This window comes from Bos mutus, chromosome 19 (genome assembly GCF_027580195.1).
Source record: "Bos mutus isolate GX-2022 chromosome 19, NWIPB_WYAK_1.1, whole genome shotgun sequence".
Lineage (NCBI taxonomy): Eukaryota > Metazoa > Chordata > Mammalia > Artiodactyla > Bovidae > Bos > Bos mutus.
The window spans coordinates 20,082,600-20,101,009 of NC_091635.1; the positions used below are offsets into that span (position 1 = coordinate 20,082,600).

General features: G+C 48.8%; 1 protein-coding gene across 2 annotated transcripts in view; it reads right to left on the minus strand.

Annotated features, from left to right (window-relative positions):
* PIGL (phosphatidylinositol glycan anchor biosynthesis class L) overlaps positions 1–18,410 on the minus strand; it is a 49,719-nt gene that overhangs the window by 16,940 nt on the left and 14,369 nt on the right. For both annotated transcript variants that reach the window (XM_070389567.1, XM_005887256.3), the window contains exon 3: positions 208–298. In XM_070389567.1, coding sequence (XP_070245668.1) covers positions 208–298 — 91 coding nt within the window. The remainder of the gene's footprint in view (positions 1–207; positions 299–18,410) is intronic.

The following is an 18,410-nucleotide window of genomic DNA, read 5'->3' on the forward strand; positions in this document are numbered from 1 at the left end:
ACATGAAAATGCTTGTTCTGTGCCAGCGCATCAAGGCATAGGCTCGTGGGGACCTGGGTTTTCAGAGGGCAGCATGGACGTCGGGGGGCGGGTGAAGAGGGCACAGTCTGGGAAAATCTCTGCCTCCCCCTGAGCTCTGTGGTTACGCAGGAAAGGTGCAGAGAGATGGGCCAGGTCTCCGCTGGAGAGGAGGGCGTGTACCCTTACCAGCTTGATGCCATTGGCCTCTACGTGCTGGAGGAGGACATCAGCCGCCCGCTCTGGGTCCCAGCACACGTCTGGGTCATCTGGGAAATCCCTGGAAGGAAGAAGTGCACGTTGGAAACCGTTTCTAACGGGGTGCAGGCTCTCCCCTCAGCTCTGGTAGGTGTGCGCGCGTGTGGGGTGCTGAGGATGTACAGACCAAACACAGCACACTCAGGGGATCTTGGCTCATGTCATGGCTGGGCAGTTGGGATGGAAGCAGATCTGTCCACAAGCTGGGAGACAGGTGTGGCCCCCAAGAGCTGAGACATGGGGCAGAGCTCCGATGTGTCTCGGTAAAAGTCACAGGAATGGCTTGTTGGTAAAAGTACTCAGTACTTTGGTAAAAGCAACTCAGTTAACCTCAGTACTCGTTTAACCTCAGACAGCTATGAAGGAGCCTGGACCATGCAGGTGAGTAGCCTGCGTGTTGCAGGGCCGTTACGGTTGGGTTTGATGCAGGCCACTCTGGGCCTTGTTTCTGTCCACTATCACCACCACCTGCTGGTCTGACTCCAGCGTGAAGACATTATTCATAGTCTTATAACTAGATGGCCATCTCTGCCACCTCAGGTCCTGGGCGCCACCCACCTATGCTGGGGGGACAGGGCCCCCTGATTCCCACCAGGAGGTAGATGTCAACTCTCCATGGACACAGGCCATTATCAGACTCGTTTAGGACTATGGTCAAAGGAGAGGTGCTGAAGGTTTTTTAGGAGGAAAACGACATGAATCTCAGGGTAGAACACAGCAACTTTCTGTGCTTCCTTGGCTGCCTCTTCCACACCCTGGGGAGCCTCCTGCCAGGGTGACTCTGAAAGCACCATCCTACCCATCATTCCCCCAGGGGCCCCCTAATGCTCCTGCCTCTATGGACAGACAGCTTGGTTGGTGGCAGGGACTGGACGGGGAGGAAGGGAGAGGCAGGGACCAGGATGAAGTTCGTTAGGCCTCATTCCTGGGGAACGAGCTGAACATGGGATGGAGAACATGACCTACTGAGCTTGAGCAGGAAGAGATTCAGGAATTTTCCAGGGAATTCAGGAAATACCCAGGAATACCCAGGAGTGAGAACAACTACACATGTCCCCCTGGCTGGGAGGCCCACATAAATGCACCAAGGTGTCATTTTGGAAACCAGAGAACAAGGAGATGATCAGAGGTTGGCAAGGCCAGAAGCCACTGTTGCCTCTAGGGAAAGACATCAGAGCCTAGGAACGGGAGTGATTGATGGCAGGAACTACGAGGGCAGCAGCTGGAGGCCCGGCAAACATTCAGCTGCTGATAGAGGTGCTGTGAGGAGCGGGGAGACCTTCCAGTCTCCCATTATGGCCAACTATTGGTCAGACCTACTGAGAAGTCAGTTAGTTGGCAAGGGAGGCAGGAAGCATGGTTGCCGTCGGTCCAGGTGTCTGGCAGCACTCGAAGCAAGTGCCCAATGGACATTTGCTGTCAACTACGCCCCAGACTTGAGCCTAAACCTTCAAGGGTAGCAGCAGTCTGCCCTTCTGGGAATGCAATCGCCACTAGCTGCCCAGGTACAGAGGGCAGCAGGGAGGTCACGGAGGTCACTGCTGGGCAAGCAGGAGTCCAGGCTCAGGGAAGACAGACAGGGCAGCGGCTGGTGGGCAGCTCCACCCCAGCAGCTCTGCCTATGATCAGAGTGGCCCAGTGTCACCAGCAGGCATCCTGATGCCAGGTCGGATGACAGAACACATGAGTTCCAGTTGCCTGCTCACCAGGTGCCCGGGGCCTGTGCTGCGTCATCCCTAGAGCTAAGAGGACCTGGGCCACACTGGTGACCTGAGAGCCCTGATGTCTAGGACTTTGTGTCACACAATTTTTGAGTGAGGTTGAAATGCTGACGGTGGATGGTAGTTTTTAGGAAAGAGTAGGGGCCTTGGCAGAGAAGGCAATGGCACCCCACTCCAGTACTCTTGCCTGGAAAATCCCATGGACGGAGGACCCTGGTGGGCCGCAGTCCATGGGGTCGCTAAGAGTTGGACACTACTGAGCAACTTCACTTTCGCTTTTCACTTTTATGCATTGGAGAAGGAAATGGCAACCCATTCCAATGTTCTTGCCTGGAGAATCCCAGGGACAGGGGAGCCTGGTGGGCTGCCGTCTATGGGGTCACACAGAGTCGGACACGACTGAAGTGACTTAGCAGCAGCAGCAGCAGGGGCCTTGGATGAGCTTCCCAGGTAGCACTAGTAGCAAAAAACCCACCTGCCAGTACAGAACACAATAGATGCAGGTTCGATCCCTGGGTCTGGAAGATCCCCTGGAGGAGGGTCTTCTCATGCCAGGCGCTGCATTAAAGTGCTTGATTGGTTGACTGAGCCAAAGGCAGCTATACCTGCCTTTAGAGGTTGAAACATACAAATAAGAGTTTTAAAAGATAGTAAAATTTATAAAAACAGATTAGAGGCGAAAAGGAAAAAAGGGGATTTCCCTGGTGGTCCAGTGGCTAAGACTTCTTGCTCCCAAGACAGTGGGTCTGGGTTGGATCCCTGGTTGGGGACCTAGATCCCACATGCCACAACTAAAGATCCCACATGCTGCAACTAAGACACGGTGCAGCCAAATAAGTAAAAAAAGAAAAAATTGAATTGCAGGGGGAATAAGGCATCCCTAGGGGACCACTTCCCCTCAAGGCAGGAAAATATAAAATTTTATATTTTACTAAAGTATAGTTAAGTGTAGAAAAAGTGACGCCTGTGAGATCAACAACATGAGTTGTCTTTTGCCTACGGGTAAAAGTGTTAGTCACTCAGTGGTGCTGACTCTTTTCGACCCTATCAACTGTAGCCCCCCAGGCTCCTTTGTCCATGGCATTCTCCAGGCAAGAATACCAGAGAGGATAGCCATTCCTATCTCCATGGGATCTTCCTGACCCAGGGATAGAACCTGGGTCTCCTGCATTGCAGGCAGATTCTTTACCATCTGAGCCACCAGGGAAGACTTTTGCCTAAAGTTCAGCCCTAATCAACTCAAGGCTTGGGTCCAAGTAGTAACTTTTGCAATAGTTCTTTTCTTCTCTGATGGATTAACAATCCCGCCTTAGATAAACATGCCAGCAGAGGTGTGAACACAAGTGTGAGTCAGCCATCCGGCCCCTCCTTAAGGGAGTGTTGGTGAATGGCCTTTGCCCTATTTTTCTTGGTGCTGTCCTGCGTTTTGCTGGCTGGGGTCAGGGAGGAGGGCTGGAACTGAAGCTGCCATCGAGATGCATGAAGTAACTTAGGTCTGAAAGCGAGGCGGAGTAAAGTTGCCAAAAGGAAAGTGCCCTGGCCCGCCACCAGAGCCCCAGCCAATGCATCTCCTATCACAGCTGTTGTAGTCACTGTGGGTTTTCTGTCATCTGCTGCATAACCAGATCTTGATTTAGATATGCCATCATTTTGTAAAGCCTCTATTTTACTGATTATGTAGGTTGTTTCCAGTTTTTATTATTGAAAAAAGTTGTAACTAGCATCGTTATACTTAACACTTCATATGAATCTCTCAATATTTCCTTGGGATAAAATCCTAGACATGTCACTTGGGAGTCAGAGATGAAGTGAGGAGAACCTTGCAGATCTCCCTGTGAGGAGCAGTGTTAAGCGGAGGAAGTGGAAAGTGGGTTAACTCACCAGGAACAGCATCACAGAGAGAGAAAGAGCAGTGTACTTCATAGGCTGGAGGGAAAGACAAACAAGGACAACTCTTCTCAGAGCTCCATGCCTCCTAAAAATCTCAGGTGTTTTATACCTACTTCCTTATCCTTATGACTCATGAAAGTGGAAGTCACTCAGTCACGTCTGACTGTTTGTGACCCCACAGACTGTAGCCCGCCAGGCTCCTCTGTCCATGGAATTCTCCAGGCAAGAATACTGGAGTCAGTTGCCAGTTCCTTCTCAAGGGGATCTTCCCAACCCAGGGATCAAACCCAAGTCTCCTGCATTGCAGGTGGATTCTTTACTGTCTGAGCCACAAGGGAAGCTGGCAAAGGCCAGTCATTTACATTTTTCTCCAGCTGGAGAGAGTTGGTTGGAAGGGAATGAGTTACACGTAGAGTGAGAGGCACTAGAGGCTGGCTAAGTGGGGCTACAGTGGAACATATGTGTTGTCAGGAGCCCCATTTCATCTTGGTAACCAGCCCTTCTCCTGGGAAATCACATGGATGTCGTTTAGCAATAAGAGTGAAATGGTGCAGGTCCAATTGGGACTTGAACTCACGGTCTTTTAACTGAGACCACTACACCTGGTCTCAGGACTTACTGAAGATCAGGTTCTTGATGTCTCATCACAGAAAGAATTCAGTGAGAGACAAAGTGATAGGTAAGAAGTGGATTCACTTAGAGAGAAACACACCCCAGACAGAATGTGGGCCATCTCAGAAGCCCAGAGTGGCACAGGGTAGGGGGTTGTCAACAGGGGTGGGTAATTTCATGAGCTACTGAGTGTGAGGAGTGTTCCAGCTATTTCGGGGAAGGGGTGGGGATCTGCAGGAATGGGGCCACTGTCCACTTTTTGACCTTTATGGTTGGCCTGAGAACTGTCATGGTGCCTGTGGGTGTGTTACTTAGTTTGCTGATGTGTTACAATAACGAATGAATACTGAGGCTCAAGGTCTAGTGGAAGTCGAGGGGTTGGCCATTTTGGATCTATTTGGTTCTAATTAGTTTCTGTCGTGTCTTCAGGCTGTGTGGTTCTTTGAAGTGTTATGCTGGCCCCCTTCCCTGCTGTTTCAATAGAAGAACAGAGGCCAAGCCGTAAGAGTAGTCAGGCTTCATATTTAAGGGACATCTGGACTTGCCATACCCAACCTGAGGTATGTGTGAACCACGTGGTGGGTTTGCTTCAGCGTGGACAAGGATTCTGAAGCTGCTCCCAGCTCTCCCCAAACCTAGATGTGAGCAGGCCCATGGCAAACAATAATAAAGTTACCAAGAGGTCCCAGAAACTTCCTTCAATTATTAGCAAGCTACTTCTTGGCTTTTATCGCAATTTTAATAAAAGTATATGGAGATACCTCCGGTGCTGGTGTGCCTGAGTAGCTCTGCTAACACGGAAAGCTGAGTAACTCTTTCTGGATGAGACAGGGGATAGGGTGGCTGAAAACAGGTTTCTGGTCAGGTTTTGCCAAGTAGAGCAGAGATGACACCTCTGCAGACTTGAGGATGAGGACAAGCAGGGGTTGTATCAGCCACCCCCTGCAGGAGGACTGCAACCCGCAGAGCCCTTCAGCTCAGAAATGAAGTGTCTGGCAGGTCACACCTTGAACCTAGACTCTTGATTAAGAGACCTGTGGTCGCTCTACGTCTCATCAGTGAGGTGATGGTTCCTGATAAGAAGCCGGCCCTGGAAAACCAGGAATGAGGGCAGAATTTACAAGGTCATTCACAAAGCAAGCCTGGAGACTAAAACATTATAAAGACCTGTGAAAGATTGTTTGAAGAGGCATTTTACAAAGCAGGAAATGCAAGCTACCAACATATATTGCTCTAATTCTCAGGAGTCAAACAAATGCAGAATTAAAGCAGGACCTGGTGTGGAGGAGGGCTCACAGGAAGGGGCCAGTTTACCGGCTGCACCTGTGCCGGAAGGCTGTTTGGCTACCCGATTGTGCCCTTTGACCTTTTTAGAAATGACTCTACGGAAGTAATCAGCCTAACAGTGGAAGTCCTCTCAGGCAGACACCACTTTCACTGCATTTACAGAGGGAAAGAGGCTGCAGTTCTCTAGTTCTGCCACCAGGGAACAATTTCTCTAACTTCCTGAACTATGGCTTTTGAAAAATGCTAAAAATAACACAAGAGTTTTAGGGCATGTTCAAAGTCAAAGCAAAGAAAGTTAAATACACCCAAGGAAAGGAATGTTAAAACAAAATTGAAAAAAAAAAAAACACCCTCCCGTAACTAAACTTTAGTTTTGCTCCTGACTTAAGAATGAGACTCATGTGAAAGAGGAAATCTATTTAGGGGAATTGAATTCTGGAAACAAAGCCCTTCTGTGAGCGAACTTCCAAATAAAGGGCTCTGGGTTCAAGAGTCCAGATACCCTGGCCTGGGCTCCCCAGAAAGCAAGGCCTGTTGGGGGCTGTGACCCGGCGCGGGAGGGCAGTCGCAGGGGGAGGGGAAGCGGTGCAGACTTGCGGGCTGGCTCCGGGGTCCCGCGGGCTGGCTGCCGGACCGCGAGAAAAGCATCTCAGAGCCACGCGTCCGTCCGTGAGGAGGAAGAGGGATGTACCGATCTTGAGGGCCGACAACGCTTGCAGGATTCCGTGCGAGGGCAGAATGGGGCAGGGCAGGGCTCCTAGAGCGCGGGATTTCTGCACCTTTACCCGCGGGCCTAGCGTGGACTGGGCACCAACGCGGATGCAGGGTCCGGGGCGGGGGTGGGGGGACACCTCGTGGGGCCGCGGCCCTGCGACCCCCGAGGGGCTGGGACGGGCGCTCTGGACGCGACCGGACACACAGAGGATGCGGCACCCCGGGGGTGCAGTGAGCGAACACGGCCTCAATTCCGCCGGAAAAGGCCCCAAACCTAGCCCTGCCCTGGACCTCCGCGCTCGGCCCGGGAGATTCAGAATAACTGTGACCTGCTCTGCACTTTGTAGTGACTGCCCCCGGCCGTGTGAGGCGTGGCCTCGGGGTGGGGGGCGCGGTGGGCTGTCCCCTCCCGAGCCTGGGGACCCGGGGGTGGGCACAGTCACCGCGCCCCGCGGGCGCCGTGTGCGCCCTTATTTGGGCCTGTGGATCGTCCTCCACCCCATCTCCATCCCCCACCCCGGCTTATTTCTAAACCGAGGACTTCCTCAGACCTCCGGGCGGGCAAAGGTCACCCGAGTTCAGGGCCACCGGAGGTGGGCGGGGCGCAGGCGGGTCACCTGGGCTGCTGCGGGGGTGGGGGTGGGGTCGCGTCTGGGAATCGCCAGGGACAAGTCAAGAGGAGAGAGGAAAAGAAACAGGGAAAGGCGAAGAGGAAAGAAGGGACCAAGAACCAGGAAGAGGCTGAAACAGACCAGTTGGTGTCTGTGAAACATCTGGGCTGCCAGCCATCCCACCCCCGCAAGCAATTTAAGAGCGTGGACAACGACCACGTGTCCCAGGAGACCCTTGTCCACAGAGGCGCCTGGCCCTCCTCAGGCACATAAAAGGGACCTGCAGGTCAGGGCTGTAGCTCACGTTTCTCAGGAAGACATGCATTTTACATTAATCAGTACCCCCATCAAGGTGTGTAAATCCTGTGAAGTTCTTGTGAGATCTTTTCCCCCAAATTGCCAATTTGCTGTCTTACGTGGCAACTGAGAAACAGAACTGCTCACTGAGCTCACTTCAGCGGTCACAGGGCTCAGCTGGGAGGCCCAGGTCTCCGTCCCCACCTCTCCCCTCTCCCCAGGGCCCCCCTGAGCAGAGGCTGTGCATTGTTGCTCAGGACAGAGATAGAAGGGCCGGGGCCTACACTTCGGACACTTCTCAATCTTCTGGTACCTGAAATGTCCGCCTTACTCCCTTTTTAAAAAAAAGCCAAATTTAGGGTCATGTCAGAGAAGGGGTTCATCCCTGACTTCAGCACACACCTGGAACCAAGTGAGAAGAGCAGAAGCAAAGCCAGAGGGTGGGATATGGAGTCCCCGTGGGCAGTGCAGTTAGCCCACTAGGACACCCTGGAGTCCCAGTGTGGGAAGGGGGTTGCCAAACCAGGGAGCCCCTGGGGCATCTCAGGGTGAAAGGGAACCATAACTGTAGGTTCCACTGAACTGCAAGGCACCTCAGGAGGATCAGACCAGTGCTCAAATAATTAAATCCAAGGCAAAAAGTCACTGCAAGAAACAGTCAAACACGTTGCTGTGGTGGTTCAGAGAGGAAATGTTAAGGTTGTACAGTATGGATGAAAGAGTCATGTAGGTGGCGGTGTCTGTGTTGGGTCAGGATGAACCGGCCTCCGGACAGGGGCTAGAGTTCTAGAAAGAGAAGAGTGGAGCCATGGTGTGTGGGGTGAGTGTGGGGCCGTGACTGAGGTCACCACCTGTCTCGTGTAGAGACCGTCATACAGGGGGAGGGGCACAGGGAGGTTTCCTCAGGGCAGTGGCTGGATCAGGTTTGCTTTAGGATGTCAACCTGGGAAAGTGAAGGGTGAACTTGGGGGTGGAGCACAGTTAGGCCTTGGCAAGGGTCCAGACCAAAGACAAGGCCCTGGGGATGGGAGAGAGAAAGGCGCCCAGAACATTTATGGAAGGAGACTTTGTCAGATTTAGTGCCTGACTGGATGGTAAGAGTAAGAAAGAAAACGCCATTGAAGGTGACTCCAGCATCACATGCGAGGACTTCATGTTTGCCTGGTGCCTTCCTTACAGTCAGAAAGTGTTAGTTGCTCAGTTGTGTCTGACTCTTTGGGGCCCCATGGACTGTAGCCCACCACGTTCCTCTGTCCATGGAATTCTCCAGGCAAGAATACTGGAGTGGGTTGCCATTTCCTTCTCCAGGGATCCAACCCAGGTCTCCCACATTGTGGGCAGATTCTTTTCCTGTCTGAGCCACCAGGGAAACCCATGTCAGAGGTGTCACTTTATTTAGTCATCACTGGGTGTAATAATGCAGAGTGCTAGGAGGGGCACTGAAACTGGTGGTACCCAGCTACAGAGAGCTCAGTCAACTGGGGCTTCCTTTTTTTTGGTTTGTCTTAAGACTGTCGAAATTAAAACAGTGCATTAAAAAAAAAAAGAAATTCTCATGAAGGAGCTGTAGCCATGGAGAAGCTCTCCGGGAATTGCCTCAAGGGATCAGGAACCAGAACCGTAGCTTGGTGAGCTTGAGTCAGGTTGGGGGAGAAGGGAGGGATGGTCTGGTGGGGCAGAGACGGAGCAGACCAGTCCACGGGACCGTGATGGCGGGGCTTGAGGAAGGAAAGGCTGCTGGATTTCACCTCTTGGGGGGACCATGGGCGGCCCTGGCAGCAGTGCCCATGAAAAGGGGCAGGTGGTGCAGAAGGATGGGCCAGTGGGTGGTGAGAGAGCAGCGCCAGGAGCTTCAAGAAGTTTGGGAGGAAGAAAGAGGCAGGAGGCCTGAGGGACTTGGGAGGCCAGGAAGGGTTTGTGCAGCTGTGAGGATGTCTGAGGATGCAGCAAACCAGTAGCCATGGTGGTAGAGAGCAAGCTACCCACATGGGGCAGGAGGGGACAGGTAAGGCCCGGACAATCTGGCCGCAGAGGATGGACGTGTGAAGCAGGGAGCAGAGCTGCGGACTTGACGAGGGCTAACAGCTCCCGCATCATCAGCCGTGGTGAGGATAAAACGAGGTAAAACCTGGTGGACACTTAGAGGCTGGCATGTGGTCAGGGTCCTGTAAAGGTCAGCTCTTGAGCTGACTCTGGATTGGATGGTATTTGATGCCAAGAAAGGAAAGGGGTGATGGGTGCTGGGCCACAGAGAAGGGCAGTCAGCAGCAGACACCCTGTGTGATTAGACCCAGGGGTCTTCAAAGGTTTCTGAGGATTCCACCTGTGTTTCAATGAGAGGACCTCTCTGCAGAAGCCTAGACGCAGAGGGTGGGGGTAGAAAGATGGAGACAAAATGGATACCTGGCTGGAGGGCTGAGTAGGAGCAGGGGAGGGAGCTGAGAGGTCCCGGGTACCCTCCACAGCAACCTTGGGGGCAGTGGTGCAGTCAGCAGAGGTGAGTGCTCAGGCTGCCAGAAGAGGACTGCGAGGAGGCTGAGGAGGGTTCACAGTGACCAGGCTGGCAGAATGGGGAAGCTGAGAGTGGCCTGCCTGATGGCTCTGGATGGACACCCCAGCACCAAGGGCGAGGCTGGGTGCTGGTCATGAGCACGAAGGGCACAGGGCCCAATGATTTACAAAACGGGAGGGTCCTGGTGGCCATCCAAGTTTACGGGGAGGTACACTAACATCCTCCCTACGAGTTTCAGCAGCTACGAGAAGGGCCTGGTGAGATCAGCTGCTGGCCAGGCACAGCTAAGCAAGTGTCAGGAGTGACCCCAAAGCTGTAACTGGCCTGCAGGGGGTCCTGGGCATCCCCAGCAGACAGGCTGGGAGGTGGGACAATGGGACAAGGCTCTAAGCAGTGTATTCTTACTCTAACTCAACAGGATTAATATTAATTGCTGACTTTGTAATAGTTCAGTGAGAACTTTTATATAATCAGTGAGGTAAAGTGTTTACAAAGTCTCACTGTTCGGTTGCTTAATAGAGATTAACATCTCTGCTGAGAGTGGTGAGTCCTAAGTGAGAGATTCTGCTCCTCGTGGATGGCTTCTGAAGCAGCCAGTGCTTCTGAGGTCTCGTGAGATGTGGCTGAGCTCAGAGCTGAGGCTGTGTCATTGGTACTTGGGCTCGGGGGACTGCATGCTCTGGGCGATACACAGAGGTCCCCTCAGGAATGCCAGTGACTGGAGACTCCAGGATTTTCTTCCTCACTCTCAGTCCTTCCTGCTCTTGCATTCCTATGAGAAAACTTGCTCCTATACTTATGCTCCAAGCAAAAAGACCAAATAATTCCCCTTCCCAGGTGACCTGATCCAAGCTTCCCCTGTCCTGGATGACCTGATCCAGGCTTGCCCACTCCACTTCTCTGTCTCAGGAAATGGGAGTTGCAACTCAGAAATAGCAGCTCAGAGGTTCCCAAACATTACTGTGCTTTATGATCATCTAGGGAGTCTGTAAAAAATGCAAAATCTAGGTTTCTTACCTCACTAGGGTCAAGGTCTTATCCTGGAGGTGGACAGGAAGCCCACACTGCAAACCCTGATGTGTAACTAAATAGCTTCTTACTCTATGTATCACTCCAGTGTGAACAGCTGTGGGGTGTTATTTATTTCACGATGGTTAATGATGTGGAGAAGCTCTATACAGTCAGCAAAAACAAGACCAGGAGCTGACTGTGGCTCAGATCATGAACTCCTTATTGCCAAATTCAGACTGAAATTGAAGAAAGTAGGGGAAACCACTAGACCATTCAGGTATGACCTAAATCAAATCCCTTATGATTATACAGTGGAAGTGAGAAATAGATTTAAGGGTCTAGATCTGATAGAGTGCCTGATGAACTATGGAATGAGGTTCGTGACATTGTACAGGAGACAGGGATCAAGACCATCCCCGTGGAAAAGAAATGCAAAAAAGCAAAATGGCTGTCTGGGGAGGCCTTACAAATAGCTGTGAAAAGAGGAGAAGCAAAAAGCAAAGGAGAAAAGGAAAAATATAAGCATCTGAATGCAGAGTTCCAAAGAATACCAAGAAGAGATAAGAAAGCCTTCCTCAGCGATCAATGCAAAGAAATAGAGGAAAACAACAGAATGGGAAAGACTAGAGATCTCTTCAAGAAAATTAGAGATACCAAGGGAACATTTCATGCAAAGATGGGCTCGATAAAGGACAGAAATGGTATGGACCTAACAGAAGCAGAAGATATTAAGAAGAGGTGGCAAGAATATACAGAACTGTACAAAAAAGATCTTCATAACCAAGATAATCATGATGGTATGATCACTCACCTAGAGCCAGACATTCTGGAATGTGAAGTCAAGTGGGCCTTGGAAAGCATCACTATGAACAAAGCTAATGGAAGTGATGGAATTCCAGTTGAGCTATTTCAAATCCTGAAAGATGATGCTGTGAAAGTGCTGCACTCAATATGCCAGCAAATTTGGAAAACTCAGCAGTGGCCACAGGACTGGAAAAGGTCAGTTTTCATTCCAATCCCAAAGAAAGGCAATGCCAAAGAATGCTCAAACTACCGCACAATTGCACCTCACACGCTAGTAAAGTAACGCTCAAAATTCTCCAAGCCAGGCTTCAGCAATATGTGAACCATGAACTTCCAGATGTTCAAGCTGGTTTTAGAAAAGGCAGAGGAACCAGAGATCAAATTGCCAACATCTGCTGGATCATCGAAAAAGCAAGAGAGTTCCAGAAAAACATCTATTTCTGCTTTATTGACTATGCCAAAGCCTTTGACTGTGTGGATCACAATAAACTGTGGAAAATTCTGAGAGATGGGAATACCAGACCACCTGACCTGCCTCTTGAGAAACCTATATGCAGGTCAGGAAGCAACAGTTAGAACTGAACATGGAACAACAGACTGGTTCCAAATAGGAAAAGGAGTACGTCAAGGCTGTATATTGTCACCCTGCTTATTTAACTTATATGCAGAGTACATCATGAGAAACGCTGGGCTGGAAGAAGCACAAGCTTCTTCAAGACTGCTGGGAGAAATATCAATAACCTCAGATATGCAGATGACACCACCCTTATGGCAGAAAGTGAAGAGGAACTAAAAAGCCTCTTGATGAAAGTGAAAGAGGAGAGTGAAAAAGTTGGCTTAAAGCTCAACATTCAGAAAACTAAGATCATGGCATCTGGTCCCATCACTTCATGGGAAATAGATGGGAAAACAGTAGAAACAGTGTCAGACTTTATTTTTTGGGCTCCAAAATCACTGCAGATGGTGATTGCAGCCATGAAATTAAAAGACGCTTACTCCTTGGAAGGAAAGTTATGACCAACCTAGATAGCATATTCAAAAGCAGGGACATTACTTTGCCAACAAACGTCTGTCTAGTCAAGGCTATGGTTTTTCCAATGGTCATGTGTGGATGTGAGCATTGGACTGTGAAGAAAGCTGAGCGCTGAAAAATTGATGCTTTTGAACTGTGGTGTTGGAGAAGACTCTTGAGAGGCCCTTGGACAGCAAGGAGATCCAACCAGTCCATTCTAAAGGAGATCGGTCCTGGGTGTTCTTTGGAAGGAATGATGCTAAAGCTGAAACTCCAGTACTTTGGCCACCTCATGCGAAGAGTTGACTCATTGGAAAAGACTCTGATGCTGGGAGGGATTGGGGGCAGGAGGAGAAGGGGACGACAGAGGATGAGATGGCTGGATGGCATCATGGACTCAATGGACGTGAGTTTGAGTGAACTCTGGGAGTTGGTGATGGAGAGGGAGGCCTTGCATGCTGCACTTCATGGGGTCGCAAAGAGCATGACTGAGCGACTGAACTGAACTGAACTGAATGATGATTCTAGCAAAGCCACGGGATGGATGGTTTTATTAGTCAAGTAAGTTATGATACAGGTATCCCATGGAGTAGTATGCCTCACTGAAAAAATGAAATATATTTGTGTTTCTGTATGTAAATCTGCATTTGTAAAGTATTGAAGGTATGGAAGTTTACACATTGAGTAGTTAACAGTGATTTTCTGAGGAGAGAAGCGTATGTGGAGGGAGATATTCGTTTTTCCTCACTGGATATATTTTTGTACTGTTTGTTTTTACAGTGCACATCATAAATATTGTTATTAAATATTACTGTTATTTCCAGAACAGCTTAATTGAGACATAATTCACATAATTTTTCAGTCCACTCATTTCAAGTGCACAATTCAGTGTGGTGGGTTTTTTTTTGGTATGTTCACAGAGTTGTGCAACTGTCATTGCAATTTTAGGACATTTTCGTCATCTCAGAAAATAAACCCCATTATGAGTCACTTCCCACTCCCTTTCCCTCCCCACTCTTGGCAGCCACTGATCTACTTTGTGTCTCTGGATTTGCCTGCCCTGGGTATTTCAGATAATCCCCTGTGTGGGGATAATGATTATACCCTGTGTGGCTGCCTGTTACCAGGCTTCTTTTTAGGTTCATGCAGTCTGTAGCATGTGATGGGACTTCACTACTTTTTGTGTAGTGTCCAGTGTATGGCCAGACCATGCTTTGCTCATTTACTCATCTGTGAATGGACACTGAGTCATTTCTACCCTTTTGCTACCATGCATGGTGCTGCTGTGTGCATTCATGTACACATTTTCATCTGAATGTTTTCAATTCTTTTAGGTATTTATGTTGGAGTAAGATTGCTGGGTAAAGGTAATTCTGTATTTACATTTTTGAGGAACTGCCTGCCAAACTGTTTTACACAAAGCCACCAGTGCCTGAGGGGTCCAATTTCTTTGTATCCTGGCCTGCATTTAGCATTTCCCTTTTTATTTTTTTAAAAATGGTCAACCTAGGGAGTGTGAAGTACTGTCTCACAGTGGTTTTGATTTTCATTCCTGTAATAACTAATGATGTTGAAAATCTTTTCCTGTGCTTATCGGCCATTTGTGTATCTTCTTTGGAGAAATGTCTATACAAGTACTTTGACCATTTTAAAAACTAGGCTGTTTGTCTTTTTGTTGTTGCTTACAGAAGTTCTTTATATATTATTTTATATGTTATATATACTATATTGTTGTTGTTTAGTCCTTCAGTCGTGTCCAACTCTTTTGTGATCCTATATACTGTAGCATGGGATTTCCCAGGCAAGAATACTGGAATGGGTTGCTATTTCCTTTTCCAGGGGATCTTCCTGACTCAGGGATGGAACCCACGCCCCTTGTTTCACCTGTATTGGCAGGTGGATTATTTTTTTTACTGCTGAGCCACCAGGGAAGCCCATATATACTATATAAGGATATATTACATTTCTCTATATTGACCTCTGGATATCAATCCTTTTTCAGATATATGATTTGCAAATGTTTTCTCTCATTCTGTGAGTTGTCTTTTCATTTTCTTGATGGTATGCATCAAGCAAAAAAGGTTTTAATTTGATCTGTTTTTCCTTTTGCTAGTGGTTGATACTTTTGGTGTCATATCGAAGAAGGTTCTGCCTAACCCAAACTCATGCAGATTTACTTCTATATTTTCTTGCAACTGTTTGATAGTTTTAGCTCTTCTTATTTGGGTCTATTTGAGCTAATTTTTGTGTTTAGTGGAGGGGAGGGGAAGCTTGTTCTCTGGTATGTGGATATCCATTTGCAGAAGAGACTATGTTGCCTTGGTGAGTTGTCTTGGCAGCACTGTTGAAAATCAACTGACTATATATGTGAGGGTGACAGTATTATTAAAAAAGGAAAAAAAAAGAAAAAGAAAACCTGAAAGAGAGTAAACCCTATAAATCCTTCTAGTACAGAAACTGGCTAGTTAAGCTATGGGGCTTCCGAAGTGGCTCAGCAGGAAAGAATCTGCCTGCTGATGCAGGGAGACCCAGGTTCAATCCCTGGGTCGGGAAGATCCCCTGGAAGAGGAAATGGCAACCCACTCCAGTATTCCTGTTTGGAGAATTCCATGGACAGAGAACCCCGGTTGGAGATGACTGAGTGACTGAGCATGCAGGCCTGCAGCCCTGCAGAACCAGGCCTGTCTCACCATGACAGTTTTGCCAGAGGACCACCACATCATCTTATGTTGCAACACACACAGGCAGCTGCAGTGTTTCTTGTCCTAAGGGCTCTCATCCCCCAGATGACTAAGACTTTTTTCTTGGAACTTGGTGTGGTGGCGAAATAATCTGAAAGGCTGACCCCGTAACCTTTGTTCTGGGCGCAGACACTTTGTCTGTAAGGCCTGAGTGGGAGACAATTAGTTGCCTCTCATCCAGAGTTTTTGGTTCCTACTGCAATTACTGCAGATGCTATAGACTGAACATTGGTGTCCCCTAAAAATCCATATGTTGAAACCCATTTCCCCAATGTGATGGTATCTGGAGGTGGGGCCTCTGGTAGGTAATGAGGTCACGAGGGCAGAATCCTCCTGAATGGGACTAGTGTCCTTAGAATAGGAACCCTAGAGCACTCCCTTGGTCCTTCCACCACGTGAGGACACAGCAAGAAGGCGGTAGTCTGTGAACCAGGAGACACGGCCCCACCAGACACCTCATCTGCTAACACTGTGATTTTGGACTTCTTAGCCTCCAGAACTGTGAGACAAAATTCTGTTACGAGCCACCCAGTCTGTGGTGTTTTTGTTCTAGCTTCCCAGATGGACTATGACAGTGGAGGTAAGGGTGAGCTGGCTAAACTCAGTTTGGTTCTTAAAGGGTCTATTTCTTAGTTTTTTAATATCCCTATTCAGGGCTTCCTTGGTGGCTCAGTGGTAAAGAATCTGCCTGTCGATTCAGGAGACATGGTTCCCTGATCTGGGAAGATCCCATCTGCTGCAGAGCAGCAAAGCCTGCGCGCCACAACTGTTGAGCCCGTGCTCTAGAGCCTGAGGACTACTGAGCCCTCATGCCCTGGAGCCCGTGCTCCTCAATAAGAGAAGCCGCCGCAGTGAGCAGCTCGCAGAGGCACAGCAACCTGAGAGCAGTCCCCACTCGCCGCAACTAGGGAAAAGCCTGTGTAGCAGCGAAGACCCAGCCCAGCCAAAAATAAGTAAGCAAATAATTATATACATTAAAAAAGATCCTGTGTGCATGCTGCAACTAAGACCCAGTGCCACCAAATAAATAAGAATAAAAATGTTAATTTATTAAAAAAATCCCTGCTCTGCTTCCCAAGGAAAGGACCAAAGTGTGTGACAAGGGACATAGTCTGCCATGGGTGTCATGAAATGTAGCTCAGTAAAATGGTAAGCACTTAAAAACAAATCAGCTACATTGCTGAGTTAAGCACATGACCCTCCATTTATAGAACAACCACATCTAAACACATTCTGCTCTACCCCTGAGAAGATCTAGGAGTTTAGGAAAAGTCACCATCTCATCCAGTCGTTGCACATATAAGACGAGAGAAGCCCAGAGAGAGGGCATTATTTGCCAAAGGTGACACAGCCTTAAAAGCTGAAGCCAAATTTCATGACTCCTGGACGAGAGCTCTTCCATCACACTGTACTTCCCTTTTTCTTTTCTCTGGTCTTGATTTTCCTCATATTCACCTTTCCTTCAACTGCCAGCAGGAATCTGTTTAAGTTGAAACGCAGACTTCCACTTATAGTCCTAGCGACATCTTCATTTCACTCTCTTCCCTCAAACTCCATAGCAAACAACAGCAAACGAAATAATTACAGAGCATCAACTTTGATGAAGCAAGTAAACCACCATATCAGAAAATCACAGGACATGGAACATACCCGCCTGGTGAGATCTGCCCCAGAAAGGGGTGCAGAGCTGGCCAGCAGTGCTCTACCTTGGCACTTCCCACAGGATTTGGAAGTGCCTCAGAATCAAGCCTCACCTTCCCAGAAACAATATACTGTAAAATAAATTCAGTGAGACTGTTGGTTTACAACTGATGTATGCTCATTATCAAAACTAAGGAAAATACAGAAGAGTGTAAAGGAAGTATATACTGCTTTCTAAACTCAGTATTCTATCAGGAACATCTTCCTATATTATGAACTATGCATGGAAAACTGAATTGTGTGGGACTGCCCGGGTGGTCCAGTGGTTAAGGCTGCAATTGGGTTCGATCCCTGGTTAGGGAATTAAGACCCCACATGCTGTGGGGCAACTAAGCCCAAGTGCTGCAACTAAGCCCAAGTGCTGCAACTACTGCAACAAAAGATCCCAAAGGACGTAAGGAATATCCCGAGGCAGCCAAATAAATAAATATTAAAAAGAAACTTTTAAATTGTGGCTTAATGTTCTGGACCATGGCTATATAATTAATCACCTACTGCTATGTTAGGTTGCTATCAATTTTTTTTGCTGTAATGAATATCACAACACACAGTCACCTTGGTTCCTATTTTTGTGGTATATTTACAGCCTCTTTCAAGGAGCAGAATCAGCCACAAATACATGCCTTGTTGAGGCCAGCCTCCCTGGTCCCACTCTTCTTCTAAACTGACATGTGACTTGACGACCCAGCCTCCCTCCAGCTCCCAGGATAACTTGCCTTTGAAGTAGCACGGGAGCAGCCTTCCATGTTGGCACAGTCGCTCCATATCAGCTTGGTCCACTGCAGTCTCCTCCCACGGCTCCTTTTCTAGGAAACGTCGTCCTTTGTGCCCTCTGGGAGGACGGGAGCCCTGCCCTGCTCTTGCCAACTGGGGCTGGAACGCTGCCCTCTAACTGTACCCAGTCACTTCTTTGTGTCTTTGGAGAAAAGGCCCTGCGAGGAGCTTCGTTTTATCTCTTTACAGTAAGAGGATGCTTGGTCACGTTCACTTTGGCACTTGGCATATGGTCTGTTTTGGTTTCTGGAAGGGGCCGGCTTTTACAGGGTCTCAAGAGGAGAGGGGATTAGTTACCAACGGGACCCCAGCAGCCCCAGACTCTCTGCTTTGTGGCTTCCCTTTCACTGATTTGTGTGCATTTATTGGAAAACACAGAGACTTCTAGGAACTGGTAGCAGGCCAGGCTCATTTATGTTGCCTAGTGGGTACTGGATTCTATTTCCT